At 36.9% G+C, this 22,562-nt stretch overlaps 2 protein-coding genes across 4 annotated transcripts; both read right to left on the reverse strand.

Annotated features, from left to right (window-relative positions):
• Window positions 1-2,336: 2,336 nt before the first annotated feature.
• Window positions 2,337-11,378, reverse strand: LOC132800457 (phenylacetaldehyde reductase-like). The gene is made up of 6 exons (XM_060814141.1): window positions 11,261-11,378; window positions 4,634-4,803; window positions 4,308-4,499; window positions 3,825-3,987; window positions 2,960-3,146; window positions 2,337-2,481 (listed from the first exon to the last, which is right to left on the reverse strand). Exons 1-6 carry the CDS (start codon window positions 11,376-11,378, stop codon window positions 2,337-2,339), a joined length of 975 nt encoding a protein of 324 aa, XP_060670124.1.
• A 3,950-nt stretch (window positions 11,379-15,328) lies between these two features.
• LOC132799254 (phenylacetaldehyde reductase-like) lies at window positions 15,329-18,881 on the reverse strand. Of its 3 annotated transcripts, none has more exons than XR_009635796.1 (7): window positions 18,622-18,881; window positions 17,952-18,121; window positions 17,664-17,855; window positions 17,194-17,356; window positions 16,812-16,998; window positions 16,048-16,284; window positions 15,329-15,475 (listed from the first exon to the last, which is right to left on the reverse strand). XR_009635796.1 is itself a non-coding variant. In XM_060814743.1 (6 exons), exons 1-6 carry the CDS (start codon window positions 18,737-18,739, stop codon window positions 16,143-16,145), a joined length of 972 nt encoding a protein of 323 aa, XP_060670726.1. In that variant the 5' UTR covers window positions 18,740-18,881; the 3' UTR covers window positions 16,024-16,142. The 3 variants fall into 3 exon arrangements, 1 of the variants encoding a protein (XP_060670726.1); XR_009635795.1 differs by having other exon boundaries at window positions 15,377-15,531; XM_060814743.1 differs by lacking the exon at window positions 15,329-15,475 and having other exon boundaries at window positions 16,024-16,284.
• Window positions 18,882-22,562: the final 3,681 nt, after the last annotated feature.

Raw genomic sequence — 22,562 nt, forward strand, 5'->3', positions numbered from 1 at the left:
CATGTGTATAAATATTTAAGTTTAATTTGATTTTCTACAACATTCATGAATGATTTAATTGGCCAATGAACCAACCTTTTATTTGTGTAAATAGGAAGTTGTTGCTTGCACAACATATATAGCAATTACATTAAAAAAAAAAAAAAAATCAGTCATATTTTATATTTCTTTCTCCACCAAGAGTATCCCATCTTTTACTCAAATAATTCAACTTATTTCTACCTTCCTTTGTCACCTAAATCAAAATACCCTTCAAACAAATTCCATCAAATGTAAATGTCAAAACGAGAAAGTTTAATTTCAAATCCAGCTTCACAGAACATCTCTTTTACCAAATATGCTATAGAATCTCAAGTTCATGTTTCGTAAGGATGAAAATTTGTAGATGATAAGAATCCCCTAAAGGATCATGTTGACTTAGAAGGCTCTAGAATTAACTAGTATATTTGGTATATTTGGCTAGCAAGTAAAGCATTGAAATTTGTGAAGAAAATATCTAAAATTGAGAATGAGAGCACGGAGTGAAGAAGTCTAGATGATGTGAGAGTCGGCTAAAGCAACCGACAGTAACAAGTATAAAAGGAAGTTTTGGCTTGCATACACTCTGAGCTACCCAGGTGAGCTACAAGGAGGCTCTCGGTTAGTGCGTGTGAGAGCAAGCTTGGGCAGAGTGCTAATGTGGAACGAAAGCTAATGAACTTTGATTCATTCCTGCTTTTTTTATTAACTATAAGACAAAATTAAACACAAAGGGGATACCCAATAATGGGCGTAGAGCAAAAGCTTTATGCTGCCACTACTATGACTAGTAGTAATAGTATTTACCATTCTGGAATAGTAACAAAAGCTTTGACGTTGCTGAACCATTCTGGAATAGCTATCAAACTTCTTATAGTCAGGATGGTAAGACCATGAAGGCTTTTATGACATCCCCACATATATTGATCCCTTCTAAGTCAGAAATATCTTGACAATTCCTTATCCATAGATGTTGAAGAGAGGTGAGATGTTGAATATTAGGATACAAGTACTTTAATTTTGGACAACAATGAATCAACAGGAATTCGAGAAAAGTGAGGCACTTTAGCCCATCTGGAAGAGTGTAGATTCATAATGCTAGAAATCTCAACATGCTTCAAATTTGAGAGGAGACGCTGACGACACTCACTGGCATTGTTTGTTTGAAAGGCTTCAAGCAAGTATTTTTTTCAAATGAAGATCTTTCAGATATGGGTAAAGTGGCATGGAAGTCAATAGGGGGCAGTCCTCGATGGTTGATTTAGAAAGACAAGAAAATGAAGATAATAACGATTATTATCTTCTTCACCATCCAATACTACTGCTACATGATCCTTCAGACCAATTAGGCAAGTCTTGAAACCTAAGGGTTTGAAAGGTTGATAGTAGCGTTGTTTGCAAATCCAAGTCGTTGGTTACATTTTTGTTTGAGATATTGTCCAAACATGGCAAGTCAAACAACTTTGAGGACTTCAGAAAAGGAAGTTGATTTAGTGGCATCAAATTTTGGCATTCCTTACATCCTACCAAGATCAACGTGCCAAGTCTTGTAAGCAAAGGAACCCAACTTGGACCTGTAACACCACAGTAACAACTTAAAGACAATTTTTTAAGATTTGGGTGTGGTTGCACGTGGAGGTAGAGGACAGAAATGCAGAATCTTGTGTGGCGCACTCAACTATTGGAAACTAACCTTAAGATATATATTGTTGGACCTGCCTTTTACTAGCCATAGGGATAAGCGGTGATTTAACATTAAGAACTTCCAATAATCCCTCAGATTTTTCAAGTAAACAGAGTTTCAAGTTCATCTATGCTTCATAGATTGATGCATTTTGGATTTTCCTTAAACGTTGGAAGCTCAGTTCATTTTATTCTCCATATAGTGAAGCTATTATGATTGAGCTTCTCAATTTCCACTGGCATTCATGGTGCTAATATAATGAAGTTCCATAAGGATGAAAACTTGTACAAAGTTGTTATTTCCTACAGTGATTTGCACTTGTACATAATAAGAAACTCTTCCTACTATTACTAAAAAAACTTAAAACCAGCTAAGTGATAAAGAATATTGGACCCAAATGAAACCATTTTGAGATAAACAAGGAAGCTAGGGAGCAGGTTGAAATTACCTGACCGTTAACATATTACAGAAGACTGGGGTAACAAAACAATATATGTTCTATCCGTTATTGTTTTCAAACATATCACTGGGGTAACAAAACAAGATATGTTCTGTTATTACCCAAAAAAAAAAAAATATATAATACGTCCTGTTTGTAATTGTTTTCCAACATATCTTGATGAAAGACATCAATCTAAAAATTAACAAAACCTTTCTTCTTTATGCTTTCAACAGTGTCCTTAAGACTCACTTCAAAAGGAATGAAATTCACACCCAAACTTTTTGCTTTCTCCTTGGATACTTGATAGATTGGCAATAGGTGGTTGTCATCTTCACATCTGCAAGCAATGAAAATCAGAATTTTTGTTGTGCTTCAAAGTTTATCACATAGCAGCAGATTTCATTTAGGCACCAAAATAAATATGATATAAGAGGAATGCAATCTGATAAACATGATAAGAAATGCAATCTGACATTGAAACTGTGTTTCTGTGTGTATATTTGTGTTCCGTTATCTTTCTCTATTCTAATGCTGTTTATCTATTTAATACATGGAATGCAAGTTTTGAATACAAATCAGGGGAAAGTAGATTAGTATACTTAGCAGAAAAGTTAAACATAAGCACAACCAAGTAGACATACATCATCCTAGAGGCGTTTACCATGTAAGGTAAAAGTTCAGAAGCTCCCATCAGGTAAAAAGGAACCCGGATCCTTAACATGACTAGATATGAAGTAATAAGCAATATAGATCAAGCCTGACTGCTTTTGAAAAATGCAGCAGAGAAGCTATAATATTTGCAAATGTACACTTACTTTTCAGGAAGGTTCAAGGAAGGGTAGAGTTCTTTTAAAATCTTCAAAGCATCAATAAGGTGTGCAACGCATTGAACTAAACAGTATCTTCCCCTGGCAGATGGAACATCAAATGCTTGAACATGTGAATAAGCAACATCTCTAACATCAACAAATGTGTAAACTTCATTGGGGAGTGTTTGAGCTCCTGCACTTAAAGACCAAAAAAAAAAAAAAAAAAAAAAAAGAAAGCAGAAACGGAAACTAGGTTCTATAGTCAATAATGTTGAGTAGGAAGCCTGCTTGTTGTTATTAATATTATTATTTGGGTTGTTAATTGGCTATACTCATAATTCCACTTTGGCTCTTAAACTTTTTTTATAAATTTTTTAGGCATTTTACTCCTTAAACCTTTTAAGGTGTAATTTGGCCCTTAAAACTATTTTCATATCATATAATACATTTACTAGAACAATAAAAACAATGACATCATAATATTAGACAATCTCACAAGATTCCCACATGTTGCATCAAGTGCATTAAATATCTTGAGATTGCTAAAAAGTAGACAAAATAGCAGAAGGACCAACGTGCACGAGAAAAAAAACAAAAAAGTGTACGGGAACAAAGTGCATCTATGGATATGGTTCAAGGACTAACAGAGCTAATAAGTTTTCTTTTTTAATCATATATTTATACTTTTATGAAGCAGCGGGAAATAAAGGTGCGCAAGTTGATATAAATGTCAACGTCCAAAGTTTCAGGCACTCTTGAAAGGTCAAAGTATCTATATATACATCAGCCGTATCAAGAAAAGTGGTTCTAGCTTTGCATCAAATTCTGCCTCGTTCATGCAAGAAAAAGGATTAGTTGCAAGACGGTGTACCAGTTATAAGATTCAGAATAGGCTTTACAGAGAGGTTAATAGTTGGCTGCAAGAGAGGACCAATCACAAGCGCTGGATGTAGTGTGACCAAGTCAATCCTATTTTCCTTTGCAAATTTCCAAGCAGCCTCTTCTGCTAAAGTTTTTGATACCATATACCAAAACTGGGAAAGAAAGAAAACACATATACAGCACGGTGAACATATAGGAAAACTGATGCATAAGTTACTTAATTTTCACTCACCATATCCTAGCTAATAGCAAAAAGAACTAAAAAAGAGATCCAATTACAATGATATAAGATTTATATACTATAACCTATTTTTGCTAAAATCATCATTGACTATAAATTTCTAATAAATGGTATCTTAAAAAAAAATGTTTATGTGAGATATTCGTTGAAGTAAATTACCAAGAAAGTTGGAAAGAGATTATTAAAAATAATAATAAAAATAAAAAAAATCTTTAACACGTAAGTATGCACCTTCTGCTGCTCACAATATACAGGATCTGAAAACCAGGTCTCATCGACAACCACATCAGAGCTAAGAGGTTTTCCATTGAGAGCAACTGAAGCAATGGACGATGTTACTACCACTCTCTTTATAGAAGGGACTTTTACACATGATTTGAGAACGTTTAGTGTTCCCTTCGCTGCGGGGTCAATTATTTCAGCCTGAAAATCAACAAAATACGGTATAAATCTACTGTTACTAGGTGAATGAAAATCTGAAAAAATAATGTTAAAGCATTGCAGTCTCTGTTTTAAAATTTCATGATGGAATTGATTGTAGAGCTAATATTATTAACCTGTGGATCATTGGCTGAAAGGAGTACAGGCGATGCTACATGGAAAACACCTTCACAGCCATCGACTATAGCATCGAAAGCCCCTTCATCCAATAAACCAGCTTTAAACAAATGTAGTCTTTCCTTAGCTCCATCGAGGGAAAGCAGGTGTTCTGTCTTCCTTGGATTGTCTGTGACATACATATCCAGAAATAGGAGTTCAATTGGGATTCCATATGCTGTGAAGTCCAGCCGCACCACCACTGCACTGACAGTGTGAAGACTGCTCAGCCACCATCTTTGACAATGGCCATTGCTGCATTTAACACCAAACTCCAACTTGCTCAACAATTATGGGCTACTGTTAGAAGCTGTTGAAGATTGTGGCCATGCAACCGACCTTGTAAGCCTATAAATAGGTTCATCCCGTTGCATGCAAGGCAAGCCAAGAGAACAAGATCAATATCATCCCAAGTGAGGAGTATTGAGAGTAAACTCCGAGAGAGAGAGTGTTTAAGTTCTAGAGAGAGCTTGAGAGAAGAGTGAGCAATTCCAGAGAGAATTTGACAGTGTAGAGAGGTGTTCCACGTAAGAATCCTCCACGAGAGAAGTTTTTATTTTTGTATTCTATTTCCAAGAGAGTAATAGAATTCTTTTTATTTTTCTTTTCATATTTCTTCTCTAAAGTGGTCAGAGAACCACAACAAGTGGTATGAGAGCTCCAGGTCGAGAGCTTGGGTTCAAAATTTGAAGAAACAGAGCCTTTGTTCTTCAAGTTGGTGTTTCGAAAAGTTACTCAAATAATTAATTTGACAATACCAGGTGAAAGTACTCGACGAGAAGAGAACAACCAAGTTCGCCGAAGAGAAACGCAGAGCTTCACGCGCCCACACATGCCGTCTGAAATTTTCTGCAGCAGATCACACGCCTCACGGGCCGCACGCGCCGTCTGGAGGTTAAGACTACCACGTCAGCAGACACGTCAGCGCACTCAGCCACGTCATTTGCCACGCTACCCGACACGTCGTCAGCCACGCAATTGCCACGTGTTGACACGTCAACATAGTCTGCCATGTCATCAGAAGTTTCTGAAATTACGGAACAGCCCCTGAATTGTTGGAAATTCCAGATTGGCCCCTAGTTTCTGTATTTACAGGTTGACCTAGAATTTTTTATGAAATTACATTTTTGCCCTAAAATTTCTGGTAATTATATTTTGACCCCAGAAGAGTCAAGTCCACCATTTTCAGCAGTTCCGGACGCAACGGTTAACTCCGTTTTTCCAAATTCGGCTCCATTTTTTGTCAAGCCATAATGTCAATGGAAGAATCATCTTCGGGAGCTATGGTTAAGCTCACTGCCATAAATTATACACTTTGGAGACCTCGGATGGAAGATCTCCTCAATTGTAAGGATCTGTTTGATCCTATAGAAGCTAAAGGAGAAAACCTCAATCCCAGCAAAGAAGCAGAATGGAAGAAATTAAACAAGAAAACGATCAGTTAGATCAGGCAATGGATCGACCACAGTGTCTTCCATCATGTAGCGAAGGAAACAGATGCATATGCCCTTTGGACAAAATTGGAGGACATGTACCAGGCCAAAACTGCTCTGAACAAAGCCCTGTTGCTTAAGCGATTGGTAAATCTAAAGTTACAGAGTGGAACTTTTGTAGCCGAGCATACCAGTGAGTTCTAAAGCTTGGTAAATCAACTATCTGCTGTGGATTACCAACTAGGGGATGAGGATCAGGCCTTCCTACTTCTAAGCTCTCTTCCAGATAGTTGGGAGACATTGGTAGTCTCTCTCAGCAATTCGGTCCCGAATGGCAATCTTACTATGTCTATGGTTAAGGATGCCCTATTTAATGAAGAGGTCAGGAGAAAGGACATTGGCATGGATCAGTCACATGCCCTCGTCATAGAGAGAGGAAGACAGCAAAGAGGTGGTCGAGATAGGGGGAGAGGCAGGAGCAAGAGCAGAGACAGATCTACAGACGGTAAAAAATCATCATATAAGTGCTATCATTGTGGCCTGGAGGGTCACATGAAGAAGAACTGTAGAAAGTTGTTGAGAGAGCAGAGACTACAAGGTAATCAGTCGAAGGAGGATGGAGAGACACTAGTTACTGTTACAGGAGAAGTGGCGCTCTGCTCCACCGAAGAAGAGACATGCCTTCATATATCAACCCAAGATGTTGAGTGGGTAGTCGATACTGTAGCATCCTACCATATCACTCCACATAGAGATTTCTTCAAAACGTACAAAGCAGGAGACTTTGGTACGGTAAAGATGAAAAATTCCAGTTTTGCAAAAATTATGGGAACTGGTGATATTCAGGTAAAAACAAATGTTGGTTGTACAATAACTTTGAAGGATGTCCGTCATGTTCCAGATCTTCGGCTTAATCTACTTTCGGGAGCAGCCTTAGACAAGTAAGGCTATGACAACTACTTCAGCAAAGGCACATGGAAAATGACGAAAGGTGCCATAGTTGTGGCCCGAGGACATATTTGTGGAACACTGTACAAGACTCATGTGAAGATATGTGCAGATAGCATCAATATTGTAGAAGGAGAGGCGTCTCAAAATCTGTGGCACCAGAGATTCGGTCACATGAGTGAAAAATGATTGTCCACTTTGGCAAGGAAGAAGCTTATCACTGTTTGCAAGGATGCTGCACTAGATCCTTGTAATCACTGCTTGTTTGGTAAGTAACATAGAGTCTCCTTCAGTTCCTCTGCATCGAGAAGATCAGAGTTACTTAGTCTGGTGCACTCTGATGTTTGTGGTCCCATGGAGGTGGAATCATTAGGTGGCAACAAGTATTTCTTGACCTTCATTGATGATGCTTCTCAGAAGGTATGGGTATATTTCTTGAAGACAAAGGACCAGGTATTGGATTACTTCAAACTGTTTCATACCATGGTAGAGCGTGAAACAAGAAAGAAGCTAAAATGTCTCCGCTCAGATAATGGAGGCGAGTATACTTCCAAGGAGTTCGATGCCTACTACAGAAGACACGGCATTCGACATGAGAAGACGGTCCCTCGCACCCCACAACATAATGGAATAGCTGAAAGAATGAACCGAACCATTATGGAAAAGGTCAGAAGTATGATCAGTATGACTAAGCTGCCAAAGCCATTCTAGAGAGAAGCTGTTCATGCCCTCTGCTATTTAATCAACAGATCACCGTCAATACTGTTGAATTTTGAAATTCTGGAGAAAGTGTGGTCGGGTAAGATTCCCTCCTACTCTTATTTAAGAGTGTTTGATTGTTTAGCTTATGTACATGTATCCAAGGAGCTCAGACAAAAGCTCGATGCAAGATCTACTCCATGCATCTTTATAAGATATGGAGATGAAGAATTCGGATACAGGTTATGGGACCTAAAAACAAAGAAGGTTATTAGAAGCAGGGATGTAGTATTCCATGAAAACTAGACAATGGAAGACATTGAAAAGCCCAGAATGTCTCCTAATTGTAGTTCTAATGCCGAGAATTTTGGCTCTAATCCAGCACCAGCACAAATAGCCACAGAGGATAATGAGGTGCATGAAGATATACCAGAAGCAGACCAGGAGGAAGAAGGGGATAATGAGCAGGGGGAGACTCAATCCTCTCAAGCAACTGTAGGGCCATCACAGCGGTCAGATGATGGTACACCTCCTGAAACTAGTGGTTTACAAGTTCGGAGATCTGAGCGAGGCCGAATTCCATCAAAGAGATTTCCAGAATCTGACTATATTCTGCTTACTGAAGAGGGGGAGCCAGAGAGTTTCCAGGAAGCTGTTTCTCATCAAGAGAAGGAAAAGTGGCTGCAAGCAATGCAAGATGAGATGGAATCCTTGCAGAAAAATCATACTTATGAGTTGGTTAAGCTTCCAACAGGAAAGAAGGCACTAAAGAATAAATGGGTGTTCAAGCTCAAGAAAGATGGCAGCGGAAGGGTGGTGAAACACAAAGCTCGATTTGTAGTCAAAGGATTTCTTCAGAAGAAAGGAATTGACTTTGATGAGATTTTTTCACCAGTGGTAAAAATGACTTCAATTCGAGTCATTTATGGTTTAGTAGCAGGTCTAAACCTAGAGCTTGAACAGATGGATGTGAAGACAGCATTTCTTCGTGGTGATTTACATGAGGAAATCTACATGGAGCAGCCAGAAGAATTTGAAGTTTCAGGGAAAGAAAACCTCGTATGCAAGCTGAAGAAGAGCTTGTATGGCCTCAAGCAAGCACCAAGACAATGATACAAGAAGTTTGACTCATTCATGGTGAGTCAAGTCTATAAAAGGACTGCAGCAGACCAGTGTGTTTATATCCAAAAATTTTCAGGTGGAAACTTCATTGCACTTTTGCTATATGTGGACGACATGTTGATCGTTGGGCAAGATGCAAGAAGATTAGTCAGCTGAAGAAAGAATTGTCTAAGTCCTTTGATATGAAAGACTTAGGACCAGCTTAACAAATTTTGGGAATGCAAATAATCCGAGACAGGAAGAATAAAAGGTTATGGCTATCTCAAGAGAAGTATGTTGAACAGGTGATAAAGAGATTCAACACGGATAAAGCCAAACCAGTTAGCATTCCACTTGCAAATCATTTCAAGTTGAGCAAGAGATTGTGCCCCTCATCCAAAGAAGAGATAGAGGAGATGGCTTCAGTACCATATTCGTCAGCGGTAGGAAGTCTGATGTATGCAATGGTGTGCACCAGACCAGACATTGCTCACGCAGTAGGTTTTGTCAGCAGATTTCTTTCAAATCCTGGAAAGAAACACTGGGAAGCAGTCAAATGGATTCTCAGGTATCTTAAAGGTACAACGAAGCTGTGCTTGTGCTACGAAGGAGGTGATCCAATCTTAGAAGGCTATACAGATGCAGATATGGCCAGAGACCCTGATAATAGAAAGTCTACATCAGGTTATCTCTACACTTTTGTGGGGGGAGCTGTGTCATGGTGGTCAAAATTGCAGAAGTGTGTTGCTTTATCCACTACTGAAGCAGAGTACATTGCCGCAGTGGAAGCGGGTAAGGAAATGTTGTGGTTAAAGTGTTTTCTCATAGAATTGGGAATCAAGGAAGAAGACTACAAGATACATTATGATAACCAAAGTGCCATGGATTTGAGCAAAAACTCAATGTATCATTCCCGTACAAAGCACATTGACATCCGCTATCATTGGATACGCGAAGTAATAGATCAACAGTTACTGAAACTAATGAAGATCCACACAAAAGAGAATCCAACAGATATGCTAACAAAAGTTGTTGCTCAAGAGAAGCTGAAGCTATGCAGAGACATAGCCGGAATGGATGGCAGATGACCATTAGTTTAAACGCGGCTGGAGGGGGATAATTGTGAAGTCCAGCCGCACTACCACTGCACCGATAGTGTGAAGACTGCTCAGCCACCATCTTTGACAAAGGCCATTGCTGCATTTAATACCGCACTCCAACTTGCTCAACAATTGTGGGCTACTGTCAGAAGCTGTTGAAGATTGTGGCCATGCAACCGACCTTGTAAGCCTATAAATAGGTTCATCCCGTTGCATGCAAGGCAAGCCAAGAGAGCAAGATCAATATCATCCCAAGTGAGGAGTATTGAGAGTAAACTCCGAGAGAGAGAGTGTTTAAGTTCCAGAGAGAGCTTGAGAGAAGAGTGAGCAATTCCGGAGAGAATTTGATAGTGTAGAGAGGTGTTCCACATGAGAATCCTCCATGAGAGAAGTTTTTATTTTTGTATTCTATTTCCAAAAGAGTAATAGAATTCTTTTTATTTTTCTTCTCATATTTCTTCTCTAAAGTGGTCAGAGAACCACAACATATGCAACAAACTTGAATAATTATCTCCATGTGCTTTCTTTCAATTTCAACAACAGAACATCATACCCTTTGACAAGCTTCCAAAGCCTACAACCACACTAAATTCTAGCCTCAATTCCTTCAAATTGGGCTGAATTTCTAATAGTATTAGGAAAACGTTCAAAAGGATATATACATATACATATATATATATATATATATTTCCTTTCTTGACCCTGGTACCTAAACTTTGCACCGATTTGCGATTTTCCTCTGAACTTTGCAATTCTTACCTATGTCCCCAAACTATTAAAAACTTTGCAACTATTGCCTATAGTCATATGTACGGGGGCATTGGAATTTCACATAAGTTTGAATTTCTGCAAAGTTTAGGAGGCGTATGTGACAAGTGCAATGTTCATGGGACCAACTGAAAATCGATATAAAGATCAAAAGGCATAGATATAAATAACATATTTTTGGACAATATAGATGTAAATTACCTTCCTTTGTTTGTTTTTCTTTGTTTTGTTTTTATTAATTTAATTTAATTATTTTGCTGTTTCGTTTCTTCACCCCCCCCCCCCTCTGTTTCTAACACCCAAATTAAAGATTTAATTACAAAACCATAAGACCAACATTTTCTGAAATTCAATAGCCAGAACACATACATACACCACAGCTTGCTCTTCAGATTCAATGCTTTGGGATTTACCTTTCTTCTATCTCAGTAAACAACAATCAAAACCCACAATTTACCATTAAAGTGGCTTTTGAAAATTAAAATTCGGACAAGGCAATTTAAAAAAAAAAAAAAAAAGGAAGAGTAAGAAAACCAATTTGGGTCTCGAACAGAAGCTTTGACAGCGTATCCACGTTCCAATAAGAGCTTCACCACCCACGAAGCTATGTAACCGGAAGCTCCTGTCACGCACGCCAACTTTTGCTCTCCACTCATGATTCTTCTCTCTCGCACTCTCTCATTCTGTGGTAATTATAGGAAAGCAATGAAAGCCAATGAACGTTTACCAAACTCATGTACTAAAAAACGTTGTCCTATATACAGGTCACCTACTAAATTTTCGGTACAAATTTTCCTTTTTTATATCCTTTTTGTTATTGCTTTGTAAAGAAAAAATCCAATCAGCATTGGAATATCATTGAATAAAAAATTTGTATGAACATAACAATGAATTGAAGTCTTTTAAGTAGAAAAACTCCACGTGACAAAATGACAAAAAAAGGGTCCTATCTTTGCTGTTACACTTTAGTCCTTTTCTAAATTTGTTACGTGGGCCATCTGTCAATTCCAAGCTCTGGACCATTTGTCAAAGTTTGGTCAATATAAATGTCAAAAAGAGCATGAGTAATTTCAAATCCAACTTATTAGAACATCTCCTTTACAAAATATACTATGTATGAAAGTTTAAAGTATTTGGATTTTCCTAAAAATATTATGTATGAATATTGGTGGAGGAAAATTCAACTTGTCATAACGGAATCAGAAAGGAAACTAAATTAGGAGTAATACTCAGAATTGGTACCTCCAAAGTACATGGAAATTAGACAAATCTCTGTTGGATGAAAACAAAACACCAAAAGCAAAAACAGAAACAGAGCAGCAAAATAGAGAGCAAAACAACCGAAGAAGGAAAAAAAAAACTACTGCTGGTTTATTTAATGGTTCTCAGCTTTTGTGGCTTGCAGCATACACAAGAAAAAAAAACATAACAATATTTATACTAATAATTAACCCTACCTACATAAAACATCATAAAATTACCATAAAAGAAATTTTTAAAACTTGGACTCTAAGAAACTTGGACTCTAAGTAACTAAAGCCCACAAAATTAATTATTAAAAAAAACAATAAAAAATCAAGTTTATATTTCAACAATATGTATGTTCTGTCCACTCAGAATTCAAGTAAACAGAGTTTCAAGTACTTCCACTGTGCTTCCAATTTCCAGGGTTGATGAATTTGGATTTCACTTAGAAGTTGGAAGTTGAATTCATTTTGTTCTCCATGCGGTGTAGCTAATATGATTGAGCTTCTCAGTTTCCACTGGCATTTATGAGGCCAAAATCATGATCCATAAGAATGAAAACTTGTAGATAATAAAAATCTCCTGCTGTCATCACCCACGAAGCTATGTAACCGGAAGCTCCTTTTACGCACACTACCTTCTGCTCTCCTCTCATGATCCCCCTCTCACTTTCTCTCTCTTTGCTCTGCTCTGAACCTTCTGTCTAGGTGGTGTGCAAAGTAGATTAGATGTAAAAGGCCATTGACCAAACCCATTTTCAAATCAACTACTAAATTTTCACTACAAATTTTTACTTTTTGTGGTTTTTTGTTTTTAAAAAAGAAAAATTCCTGTCCATGTTGCAATCATTGAATCAAAACTTGTAATAACATAATAAATGAATTGAAGTTTTTATGGTAGGAAAACTCCATGTGGCAAAATGGGAAAAACCGATCCTATCTCGTCCGTTTACAATTGTCTTTTTGCCAATTTGCTACATGACTGTTTGTGAAAGTTTGGTCAATGTATATGCTAAAAAGATAAGCATATCCGAATGAGAAAATGTAATTTCAAAGCCAGCTTTATAGGACATTTACTTAATAGAATATGCTATAGAAAGATTGATCTGCGTATTTGAATTTTCCTAAAATTGGAAGCATATATGAAGTACAACGACAGTCAGAATGAAAATGATAATTGAATAGTGGTGGAGGAAAGCCCATCAACTTGTCATGATTATGCTGTAGGTTAACATTTTTGTATCTTATTGAGTGCCAAAAACTAAAATAAAAGGAAAAAAATGATAATTAATTGTAGTACTTGCCACCTTAACATCACCTCCATCACCATTAGAAAATTCATTTATTGCACAAATGCAGTTGCCAATTGAAACCTCTTAAATATCTTTTCCAACCAGGTATTACCAACAAAAAAGAAAAAGAATGCAAATTGAAACACAAATCCAAGGAAGTGTATTAAAAAGGAAGATAATGCATGCATGAAGCTGTAAACTATTACAGATTACCAGAAAAAGCAGATGATTAAGAATGATGAATGGTAGAATCAGCCGAATACAAAATCAAGTCCAGAGGGTGAACAACCTTATGCCAATCCTCCCTTATTTTCCTCTGACATATTTGAGATAAGATTTGGGCACTTAATAATAGAAAGTGATCGCAAAGAGCTGCGCTGATAGATTCCTTGTGGTAGGAATGTTAATTGTTTCAAGTTTAGAAAAAATTTCGACATGTCTAAGTGATCTGAGGTTGCTGAACCATGTATTCTGGAATAGCCATTAATCAATCTTATAGCCATGGATAGTAAGATCTTGTACAGTGATGATGTGTGGAGGTCATGCAGTAGAGTTTCCAATTGTTGAAGCTCCCAAAGATAGGGACCATGGAGGCTCTCAAGACCTTCCTACATATTCCCATCTAGGTCAGCAATCTCTCGGCAATTCTTAATTCATAGATGTTGAATATTAGGAGACAAGTACTTTAATTTTGGACAATAATGAATCCACAGGGATTTGAGAAAAGAGAGGCACCTTTAGCCCATCTGGAAGAGATTGTTCATCCTCAATGCTAGAAATCTCAATATGCTTCAAATTTGAGAGAGGAGACGCTTACTATACTTATTAGCATTGTTTGTTTGAAAGGCAGCAAGTGTTATTTTAACCCAAGATCTTACTGATATGGGTAAAGTGGCATGGAAGTCAATTTAGGGCAGTCCCTGAAAATTAGATCAGAAAGACAAGAAAATGAAGGTAAACAACAGCTATCAACTTCTTCAGTCTTCACCATCCAGTACCTAGATGATCCTTCCACCATCCCTTGGATTAGGTAAGTCTCGAAGCTGGACGTTTTTCTAAGTTTGATAGTAGCGCTGTTGGTGATGCCAAATGTTGTTTGAAATATACTTCAAAGAATGCAAGTAAAACAACTTCAAGGACTTAGACAAAGAAGTTGATTCGGTGGCAACAAATTTTGGCATTTCTTACATCCTACCAAGACGAATGTGACAAGTCTTGTAAGTCGAAGGAGACTGACTTGGAGGTGTAAAACCAGAGCAATAACTCAATGCATTTCAGATTTAGTGTGGTTGCAGGCTTTCCAATGTAATTTCATAATCAACAGCCCCATTTGCATCAGCATCATCACTTCTATGTGGCCAAAATGATAAATGACTAACATCTTATTTTTCCTTTATTTTTGCATTCTTATATGCCATGCTATCATCTTTTCCATGTCTTAATTTTTCTAATAGCCAGTTCATTAAGCGCATCCTCCTTACTATTTTTCAGCTAAGGGTAGAACCAATGGGGTTGTCCCAATATGAAATTTTTAAATTTTTATTTTTATTTTTTGCAGAAATCCAACGTGAAATTTCTTAAAAGTCTTGAGGTTAGTTAATTATCCCGGTCCATGTGGGATATAAATCAAACCATCACATAGATCATTCTCAAGATGTCTGAGATTGACTAACTTCTTGAAGTCTCTTGGGAATTCTTGTAAACAACTGCAGCATGATAGTTTCAGTGTTTGCAAATTCCTTAGCTTGGTGATAGGAAAATAAGATCTTAACATATGCAAGAACTCAATTCATACCATATCATACCATATGTCTAATAGTCGAGGTAAGAATTTCACCACTTCTAGCTAAATGCAAAAATACAAGTTATTTAAGAACAGGGTAGTGATGGTGTGTAGCCCCACGGAAATGGTGTTTCCTTCTTCGAAATTAGATTTTCAGTTTATTTAGCTCCTAAGAGATGGAGGGAAAAGACTAAATGAAGAATCTTTCATGGCCCACTCAAGTACTTCCAATAATACCTTAGATTTGAAGTAAACAAAGTTTTAAGCACTTCTCCATGCTTCCTAAACTGATGCATTTGGATTTTCCTAAAAAGCTGGAAGTTCAGATTATTTTGTACTCCATGCAGTGAAGCTAACATGGTTGAACTTCTCAGTTTCCACAGGCATTCATGGGGCTAAAATCAAGTTCCATAAAGCTGAAAACTTGTACCAACCTGTTATTTGCAACAGTGATACACGGCTTGTAGATGATAAGAAACTCCCACTTTTACTAAAAAACTTAAAACGAAGCTAAATTATAAAGAACATTTGTAACGGCCCAGACCACCCGCATCAGGATATTGTCCTCTTTGACCCAGGGTTCACACCCTCTCTCCCCCCTGGCCTCAAGGTTTTGCTCACAAAACGCGTCCTGAAGGGAGAGGTATCCACAGCCTTATAAAGACCGCTTCGTGCCCCTCTCCAACCGATGTGGGATGTTACAATCCTCCCCCCTTGGGGCCCAGCGTCCTCGCTGGCACACCGATCCGGGTACTAGCTCTGATACCACTGTAACGGCCCAGACCACCCGCATCAGGATATTGTCCTCTTTGGCCCAGGGTTCACACCCTCTCTCCCCCCTGGCCTCAAGGTTTTACTCACAAAACGCGTCCTGAAGGAAGAGGTATCCACAGCCTTATAAAGACCGCTTCGTGCCCCTCTCCAACCGATGTGGGATGTTACAACATTTGAGACAAATTAAATAATTTGAGAGTAACAAGGATGCTAGAAAACAGGTTCAAATTACCTTTCTGTTAACAAATTACAGCAGACTGGGGTAACAAAACAAGATATGATCTACTTGTTATTGTTTTCCAACACATCTTGTTCAAAGACGTTGATCTAAGCATTAATGAAACCCTTCTCCTTTAGACTTTCAACGGTGTCCTTAAGACTCACTTCCAAAGGAATGAAATTCACACCCAAACTTTTTGCTTTCTCCTTGGATACTTCGTAGAGCATGAAGGGCTTGTCATCTTCACACCTGAAATTAATGAAAAACAGAATTTTTTTCTACTTCAAAGTTTATTGCATATCAGCAAATTTCATTGTAAAGAAGAATAACAGATAGAGAATTTTGACCTAATATGTGAGGAAAGAAATCCAATATACATTATAATGAAACATGAAATCGTTTGAGCAACCACCAAGACTGCTTGGTGATTGCAAAACCCAATAAAGCATGGAAAGTATTGGAATTGTGTTTCTGTGAGTTTATTTTTGTGTCTCATTATCTTTCTCTCTTTCAATGCTAGTCATCCATTTAACATATGGCAAGTAACGCAAAATTCTGAATACACACCAGGGACAAAACTGTATGACAGTTGATTAGTATACTTGGAGCCTTAGCATAGAAAAACACAATCACAACCAAGTAGAAACACATTATATTTACCACAAAAAATGACCATGAACTGACAAAAACTAATAAGGCAAATAGGTAAAGCTTGATTGCATTTGCGAAATGCACCATAGAAGCATGACTCTTAATACTTGCAAATGGAAACTTACTTTTCTGGAAGGTCCAAGGAAGGGTAGAGTTCTTTCAAAATCTTCAAAACCTCAATCACGTGTGCAACTCGTCCAGATAAACAATATCTTCCACTGGCAGAAGGAACTTCAAATGCTTGAATATGTGCATATGCAACATCTCTAACATCAACAAATCTATAAACTATGTTGGGAAAGGTTTGAGCTCCTGCACCCAAAAGAACAAGAAAATAGCAGAAATGGAAAACAAGGTTCCACCAGCCGTCAATGTCTAAAGTTCAGGAACTCTAGAAAGGTCAAAGTATCTATATATATATATATGTATCTCTATACATCAGCTGTATCAAGAAAAGTGATGATGCCTCAACTCATGCAAGAAAAAGGATTAGTTGCAACAGGGTACCAGTTGTAAGATTCAGAATAGGCTCCACAGAGAAGTTAACGGTTGGCTGTAAGAGAGGACCAATCACAAGTCCTGGATGTAGTGTGATTAAGTCAATCCCATTTTCTTTTCCAAATTTCCAAGCAGCCTCTTCAGCTAGAGTTTTTGAAACCATATACCAAAGCTGGAAAAGAAAAATATATACAGCACAATAAACATATAGGAAAATTGACGCATGATTTCCTTTACTTCTCTGTTACTATATCCTTGCTAACAGTAAAAAAGAACTAAAAAATAGATATAAATAGAAATGATGGCTTTATATTCTATGCTGTTTTTACTAAACTCATCATCGTAGTATAAATAGTAGTGCTATAAATTTTGCATAAATGGTGTCTGAAAAGAAGTTTATATAAGATATTCTGTGGAAGTAAATTGATAAACTTAGAAAGAGATAATAAAAGCTTAGCCCATATTGATATAGTACACACCTTCATCTGCTCACAATATGCAGGATCTGAAAACCATGTCTCATCAATTAACACGTCAGGGCCCAGAGGTTTTCCATTGAATCCAACTGAAGCCATGGAAGATGTCACAACCACTCGCTTTACAGAAGGGGCTTTTGCACATGATCTGAGAACGTTTAATTTTCCCTTCACTGCAGGGTCAATTAGCTCTGCCTGAAATTACAAAATTATGCATAATTATATAAGTAATGGACTAACGAAAACCCAGGGAAAAAAAAATGTTTAGGGCATTGCAGTCAAAGAATTAACCTGTGGATCATTGACTGAAAAGGTTACAGGGGTTGCTGTATGGAAAACGCCTTCACAGCCATCAACTAAAGCATCAAAAGCTCCTTCATCCAATAAATCAGCTTTAAACAAATGTAGTCTTTCCTTAGCTCCATTGAGTGAAAGCAAGTGTTCTGTCTTCTTTGGATCATCTATGACATACATATACAGAATCAGGAGTTAAAAACTGAGATTTCATATGCAATAAACTGTGTAATTAGAACTTGCTCGCAGTCAAGCCATTCATTTCCATGTGCTTTCTTTATGTTTCAACATACAGAATACTATACCCTTTGACAAGCTATTATCAAAACATAAAAACCTCAATCAATTTCAACTCTCAACTCCATCAAATTGGGGAGGAAAAAAGAAAAAAAAAAAAAAAGAGACAATATTATTTTTAAGGTTTTTGTTTTTGTTTTATTTATTTATTTATTTTTTTCATCACCCAAAACAAGGATTTGACTACAAAACCACAAGACCAACATTTCCTCAGATTTTATATTCTGGGTTTTATTTTGTTTTACATTTTTTTCCTACCAATAAACAACAAACAATCAAAACCCAGGATATGGAATAAAAAACTATTTACGAGACTAATTGATATAAATCTGAAGAAGCCAATAAAAAAGGAAGAGTAAAGAAAACCAACTAGGGTCTCGAACAGAAGCTTTGACAGTGTATCCACGTTCCAGTAAGAGCTTCACCACCCACGAAGCTATGTAACCGGAAGCTCCTGTTACACACACCACTTTTTGCTCTCCATCCATGATTACTCTGCTCTCTATGCTTTGCTCTGTCTGGTCTGGACCATTTTGTCAAAGTCTGTCGAAGATGGGTTGACCAGATGTTGTGCTTAAGAAAGAAAAGATACGATGTAAATGGTCATTATTGTCCGAACAGAACAGATCACCTACTTAAATTTTAGTACGAATTTTCTTGTTCTTTTTTTTTAAGATAAATATTCCCATCCGTATTGGAATCATAATTATTGAATTTGGTAATATATATATATATATATATTAATCAACTGAATTTTTATCTTTTTCTTTTTTTGTTCAGTAGGAAAAGTCCATTTGACAAAATAAGTAAAAACGTTCCCATCTGACAGTTTTACACTTGCCTTTTCCTAAATTTTACTACGTGTAGTAATCACTACCTTGCTCAGCTTTGGACCATTTTGTCAAAGTTTTGGTCAAGAATATATAGCATTTATAAAAGGGAATATACGGTATTACCCCCCTTAAAATTTGATTTAAATATAATTCATTTCTTTTAATTTTGAAAATTTAATGAACTGCTTTTTTAAGTTTTAAAATGTCACCACCTTTCCTCTCTTAATGTCTCATGAAAATAGTAAGAAGAGCATATTCCACAACCAAGTATCATTGGCAAACGAGTAAACATAAATTCCATTAGCTTAAAAAATTGCTTATCATTTCCTGCTATAGTGATTTGAACATAAGTTATATAAAATAACTGTTGGAAGATTCTGTACATATGTGTTTGATTATGTGTTTTTTTTTTTTAAAGTAGTTATGAGTTGTACAGATATTTAGAAATCAGTTTTATTTTATTTTATTTATATTTAGAATTAAAGGGATTTATTATCTATTATGTATCCTAGAAAAGGTTATAAAACCTAATGTACAGAAGCATAATAAAATATCTCATTATTCACATTTTTTCTGTTTCTATTTTATATGGTATCAGAGCAGGTTAAACCTATCTGTGAAAAAGTGTGGTGCCGTGAACAATACCTACGTAAACAGTAATCATACATGAACAGTAACCCATGTGAACAGTTCCTCGCATAAATAGTATTTTCTGCGTTTCTGCACTAAAAATGTCCGAAATCACATCCAATTTTCAGCCCCAATCTTCTCAATCTGAGCCTCAGATTGCCCAGAATTTACCTGAAAATCACCCTTTTTAGATCACTACAATCCGACTAAATGGTGACAATTTTCTCCGGTGGTCACAATCTGTTCGAATGTATATCAGAGGAAGAGGGAAAATTGGCTATATCACAGGAGACACAAAGAAGCCCAATGTGAATGATTTAGCCTATGCTATTTGGGATGCTGAAAACTCCATGGTAATGACATGGTTGGTTAATTCTATGGCTGAAGAGATAGGGGCAAATTATCTCTGCTATTCTACAGCCAAGGAATTATGGGATAATGTCTCACAAATGTACTCAAATTTAGAGAATCAATCCCAAGTTTATGAATTAACTCTACAACTTGGAGATATTCGCCAAGGTGAGGACTCTGTGACTAAATATTTTAATTCTCTTAAGAGAATTTGGCAGGACCTGGATTTATTCAATGATTATGAGTGGAAGTCACCCGATGACTGCAATTACTACAAGAAGATGGTGAATGTTGGCCGAGTCTTCAAGTTTCTTGCAGGTTTAAATGTTGAATTTGATGAGGTTCGTGGCCGGATTATTGGAAGGAACCCTTTGCCCCCAATTGGTGACGTCTTTGCAGAAGTACGTAGAGAAGAGAGCCGGAGACAAGTGATGCTAGTGAAGAAGACTGCAAGTACAACCGGACCTGTGGAAGGATCAGCCCTAATTATATCCAAAGCCCAAGTCAGTCGAAAGTCATTCCAAAATCAGCGGGTTGGAGACAAGTATAATCTACGCTGTGATTACTGTGGGAAACCTCGCCATACTCGAGAGAATTGCTACAAGTTGCACGGTAGACCACCCATCGGAAGGATGACCAAATCTGGTAAACAGCATTTACCCTTAGCAAACGAGGCAGAATCATCTCCATTCAGTAAAGAACAACTAGATCATCTTCTTAAACTTCTAAAATCTTATTCATCACCTAATACTCCTGTCGGTTCTATGGCACAAACAGGTAGCAATTCTTTGGCACTCTCAGTTCTAGGAAAATCATATCCTTGGATCATAGATTTAGGGGCCTCTGATCATATGACAAGTTACTCTAACCTGTTTAGTTCCTATTATCCTTGTTCTGGTATTGATAAAGTGAGAATAGTTGAAGGTAGTTTGTCATCTATTGCAGGAAAGGGAAACATTAAAATTTCTGAAAAAATTACTCTAAAATCTGTTTTACATGTTCCAAAACTTGCCTGCAGTCTTCTTTCTGTCAACAAACTATCTAAAGATACTAATTGCTCCATTCTCTTCTTTCCTTCCATTTGTATTTTTCAGGACCAGAACTCGGGGAAGATGATTGGAACTGCTAGAGAGATAAATGGGCTCTACTACTTTGATGAAACCGCTACTGGTAATAAAAGAGTTCATGGCCTAAGTAGTACTAGTTCAAACCCTGTCTATGATCAAGTTATATTATGGCATAAAAGATTAGGATATCCTAGTTTTCCATATCTTAAATATTTATTTCCTAAATTATTTAAAGGAATTGATTGTTCAAAACTTCATTGTGAGTCTTGTCATTTGGCTAAAGATCATCGAGTTTCATTTCCAATAAAATCTTATCTTGCTTCAAAACCATTTTATTTGTTTCATAGTGATGTTTGGGGTCCTTCTAAGGTTACTACACTTTCTGGCAAAAAATGGTTTGTAACTTTTATTGATGACCATACAAGAGTGTGTTGGGTTTACTTGTTGGAAAAGAAATCAGAGGTTGAACAAAGATTTAAAGAATTTTTCCTAATGATTGAAAATCAATTTCAAACCAAGATTAGTATTTTAAGATCAGATAATAGGACTAAATACTTTAATAAATATTTAGGAGCATTTCTGACCCAAAAATGTATTATTCATCAATCAACTTGTCGTGATACACCACAACAGAATGGAATTACTGAAAGAAAAAATAGACATCTTCTTGAGGTAGCTAGAGTCATCATGTTTTCTATGAATGTACCTAAATATCTATGGGGAAATGCAATCCTAACTGCTTGTTATCTAATAAATAGAATGCCATCTAAAGATTTCAAATATGAAACACCTTTACAGATTCTGAAAACCTTTTTCCCACATCTCGGATAACTCTACAAGATCTTGAACGGAGACCTAAAGGAAGAAATATATATGGACCTTCCACTCGGATTTGAAGAAAGTCTTGGAAGAGGCAAAGTTTGCAGTTTAAAAAAATCCTTATATGAGTTGAAACAATCACCAAGAGCTTGGTTTGAACGATTTAAGGATGTAGTAAGGAGGCACGGATTCTCACAAAGCCAAGCTGATCATACTTTATTTTTCAAGAACTCCACCGAGGGTAAGATAGCGGTTTTGATAATGTATGTAGATGATATTATAATAACTGGAAATGATCTGTTCGAGATTAACAAGCTGAAGAATAAGCTTGAGGTTGAATTTGACATTAAAGACCTCGGAAAGCTTAGGTATTTTCTAGGGATGGAGTTTACAAGGTCCAAGGAGGGAATTTTCATCAACCAACGAAAATACATTCTTGATTTGCTCAAAGAGACAGGGATGACAGGTTGTAAAGCTACAGAAACTGCAATAGACCCAAATGTGAAGCTAAAAGCAGCAACAACAACTGAGGTGGTTGATCGAGAACGCTATCAAAGACTAGTGGGAAGGCTAATCTATTTATCACACACAAGACCTGATATAGCTTTTGC

This window comes from Ziziphus jujuba, chromosome 2 (genome assembly GCF_031755915.1).
Source record: "Ziziphus jujuba cultivar Dongzao chromosome 2, ASM3175591v1".
Taxonomy (NCBI): Eukaryota; Viridiplantae; Streptophyta; class Magnoliopsida; order Rosales; family Rhamnaceae; genus Ziziphus; species Ziziphus jujuba.

What these genes read in the sequence shown, in the direction of transcription:
- LOC132800457 (XM_060814141.1), bottom strand. Translation starts at nt 11,378, where the DNA reads ATGAGTGGAGAGCAAAAGTTGGCGTGCGTGACAGGAGCTTCCGGTTAC. An exon ending in TATATTGTGAGCAGCAGAAG is followed by an intron (nt 3,988 to 4,307) that starts GTGCATACTTAC and finishes TTTCTTTCCCAG; the next exon opens with TTTTGGTATATGGTATCAAA. An exon ending in TATTCTGAATCTTATAACTG is followed by an intron (nt 3,147 to 3,824) that starts GTACACCGTCTT and finishes CTTTAAGTGCAG; the next exon opens with GAGCTCAAACACTCCCCAAT.
- LOC132799254 (XM_060814743.1), bottom strand. Translation starts at nt 18,739, where the DNA reads ATGGATGGAGAGCAAAAAGTGGTGTGTGTAACAGGAGCTTCCGGTTAC. An exon ending in TTTCAGTCAATGATCCACAG is followed by an intron (nt 17,856 to 17,951) that starts GTTAATTCTTTG and finishes TTGTAATTTCAG; the next exon opens with GCAGAGCTAATTGACCCTGC. An exon ending in CATATTGTGAGCAGATGAAG is followed by an intron (nt 17,357 to 17,663) that starts GTGTGTACTATA and finishes TTTCTTTTCCAG; the next exon opens with CTTTGGTATATGGTTTCAAA.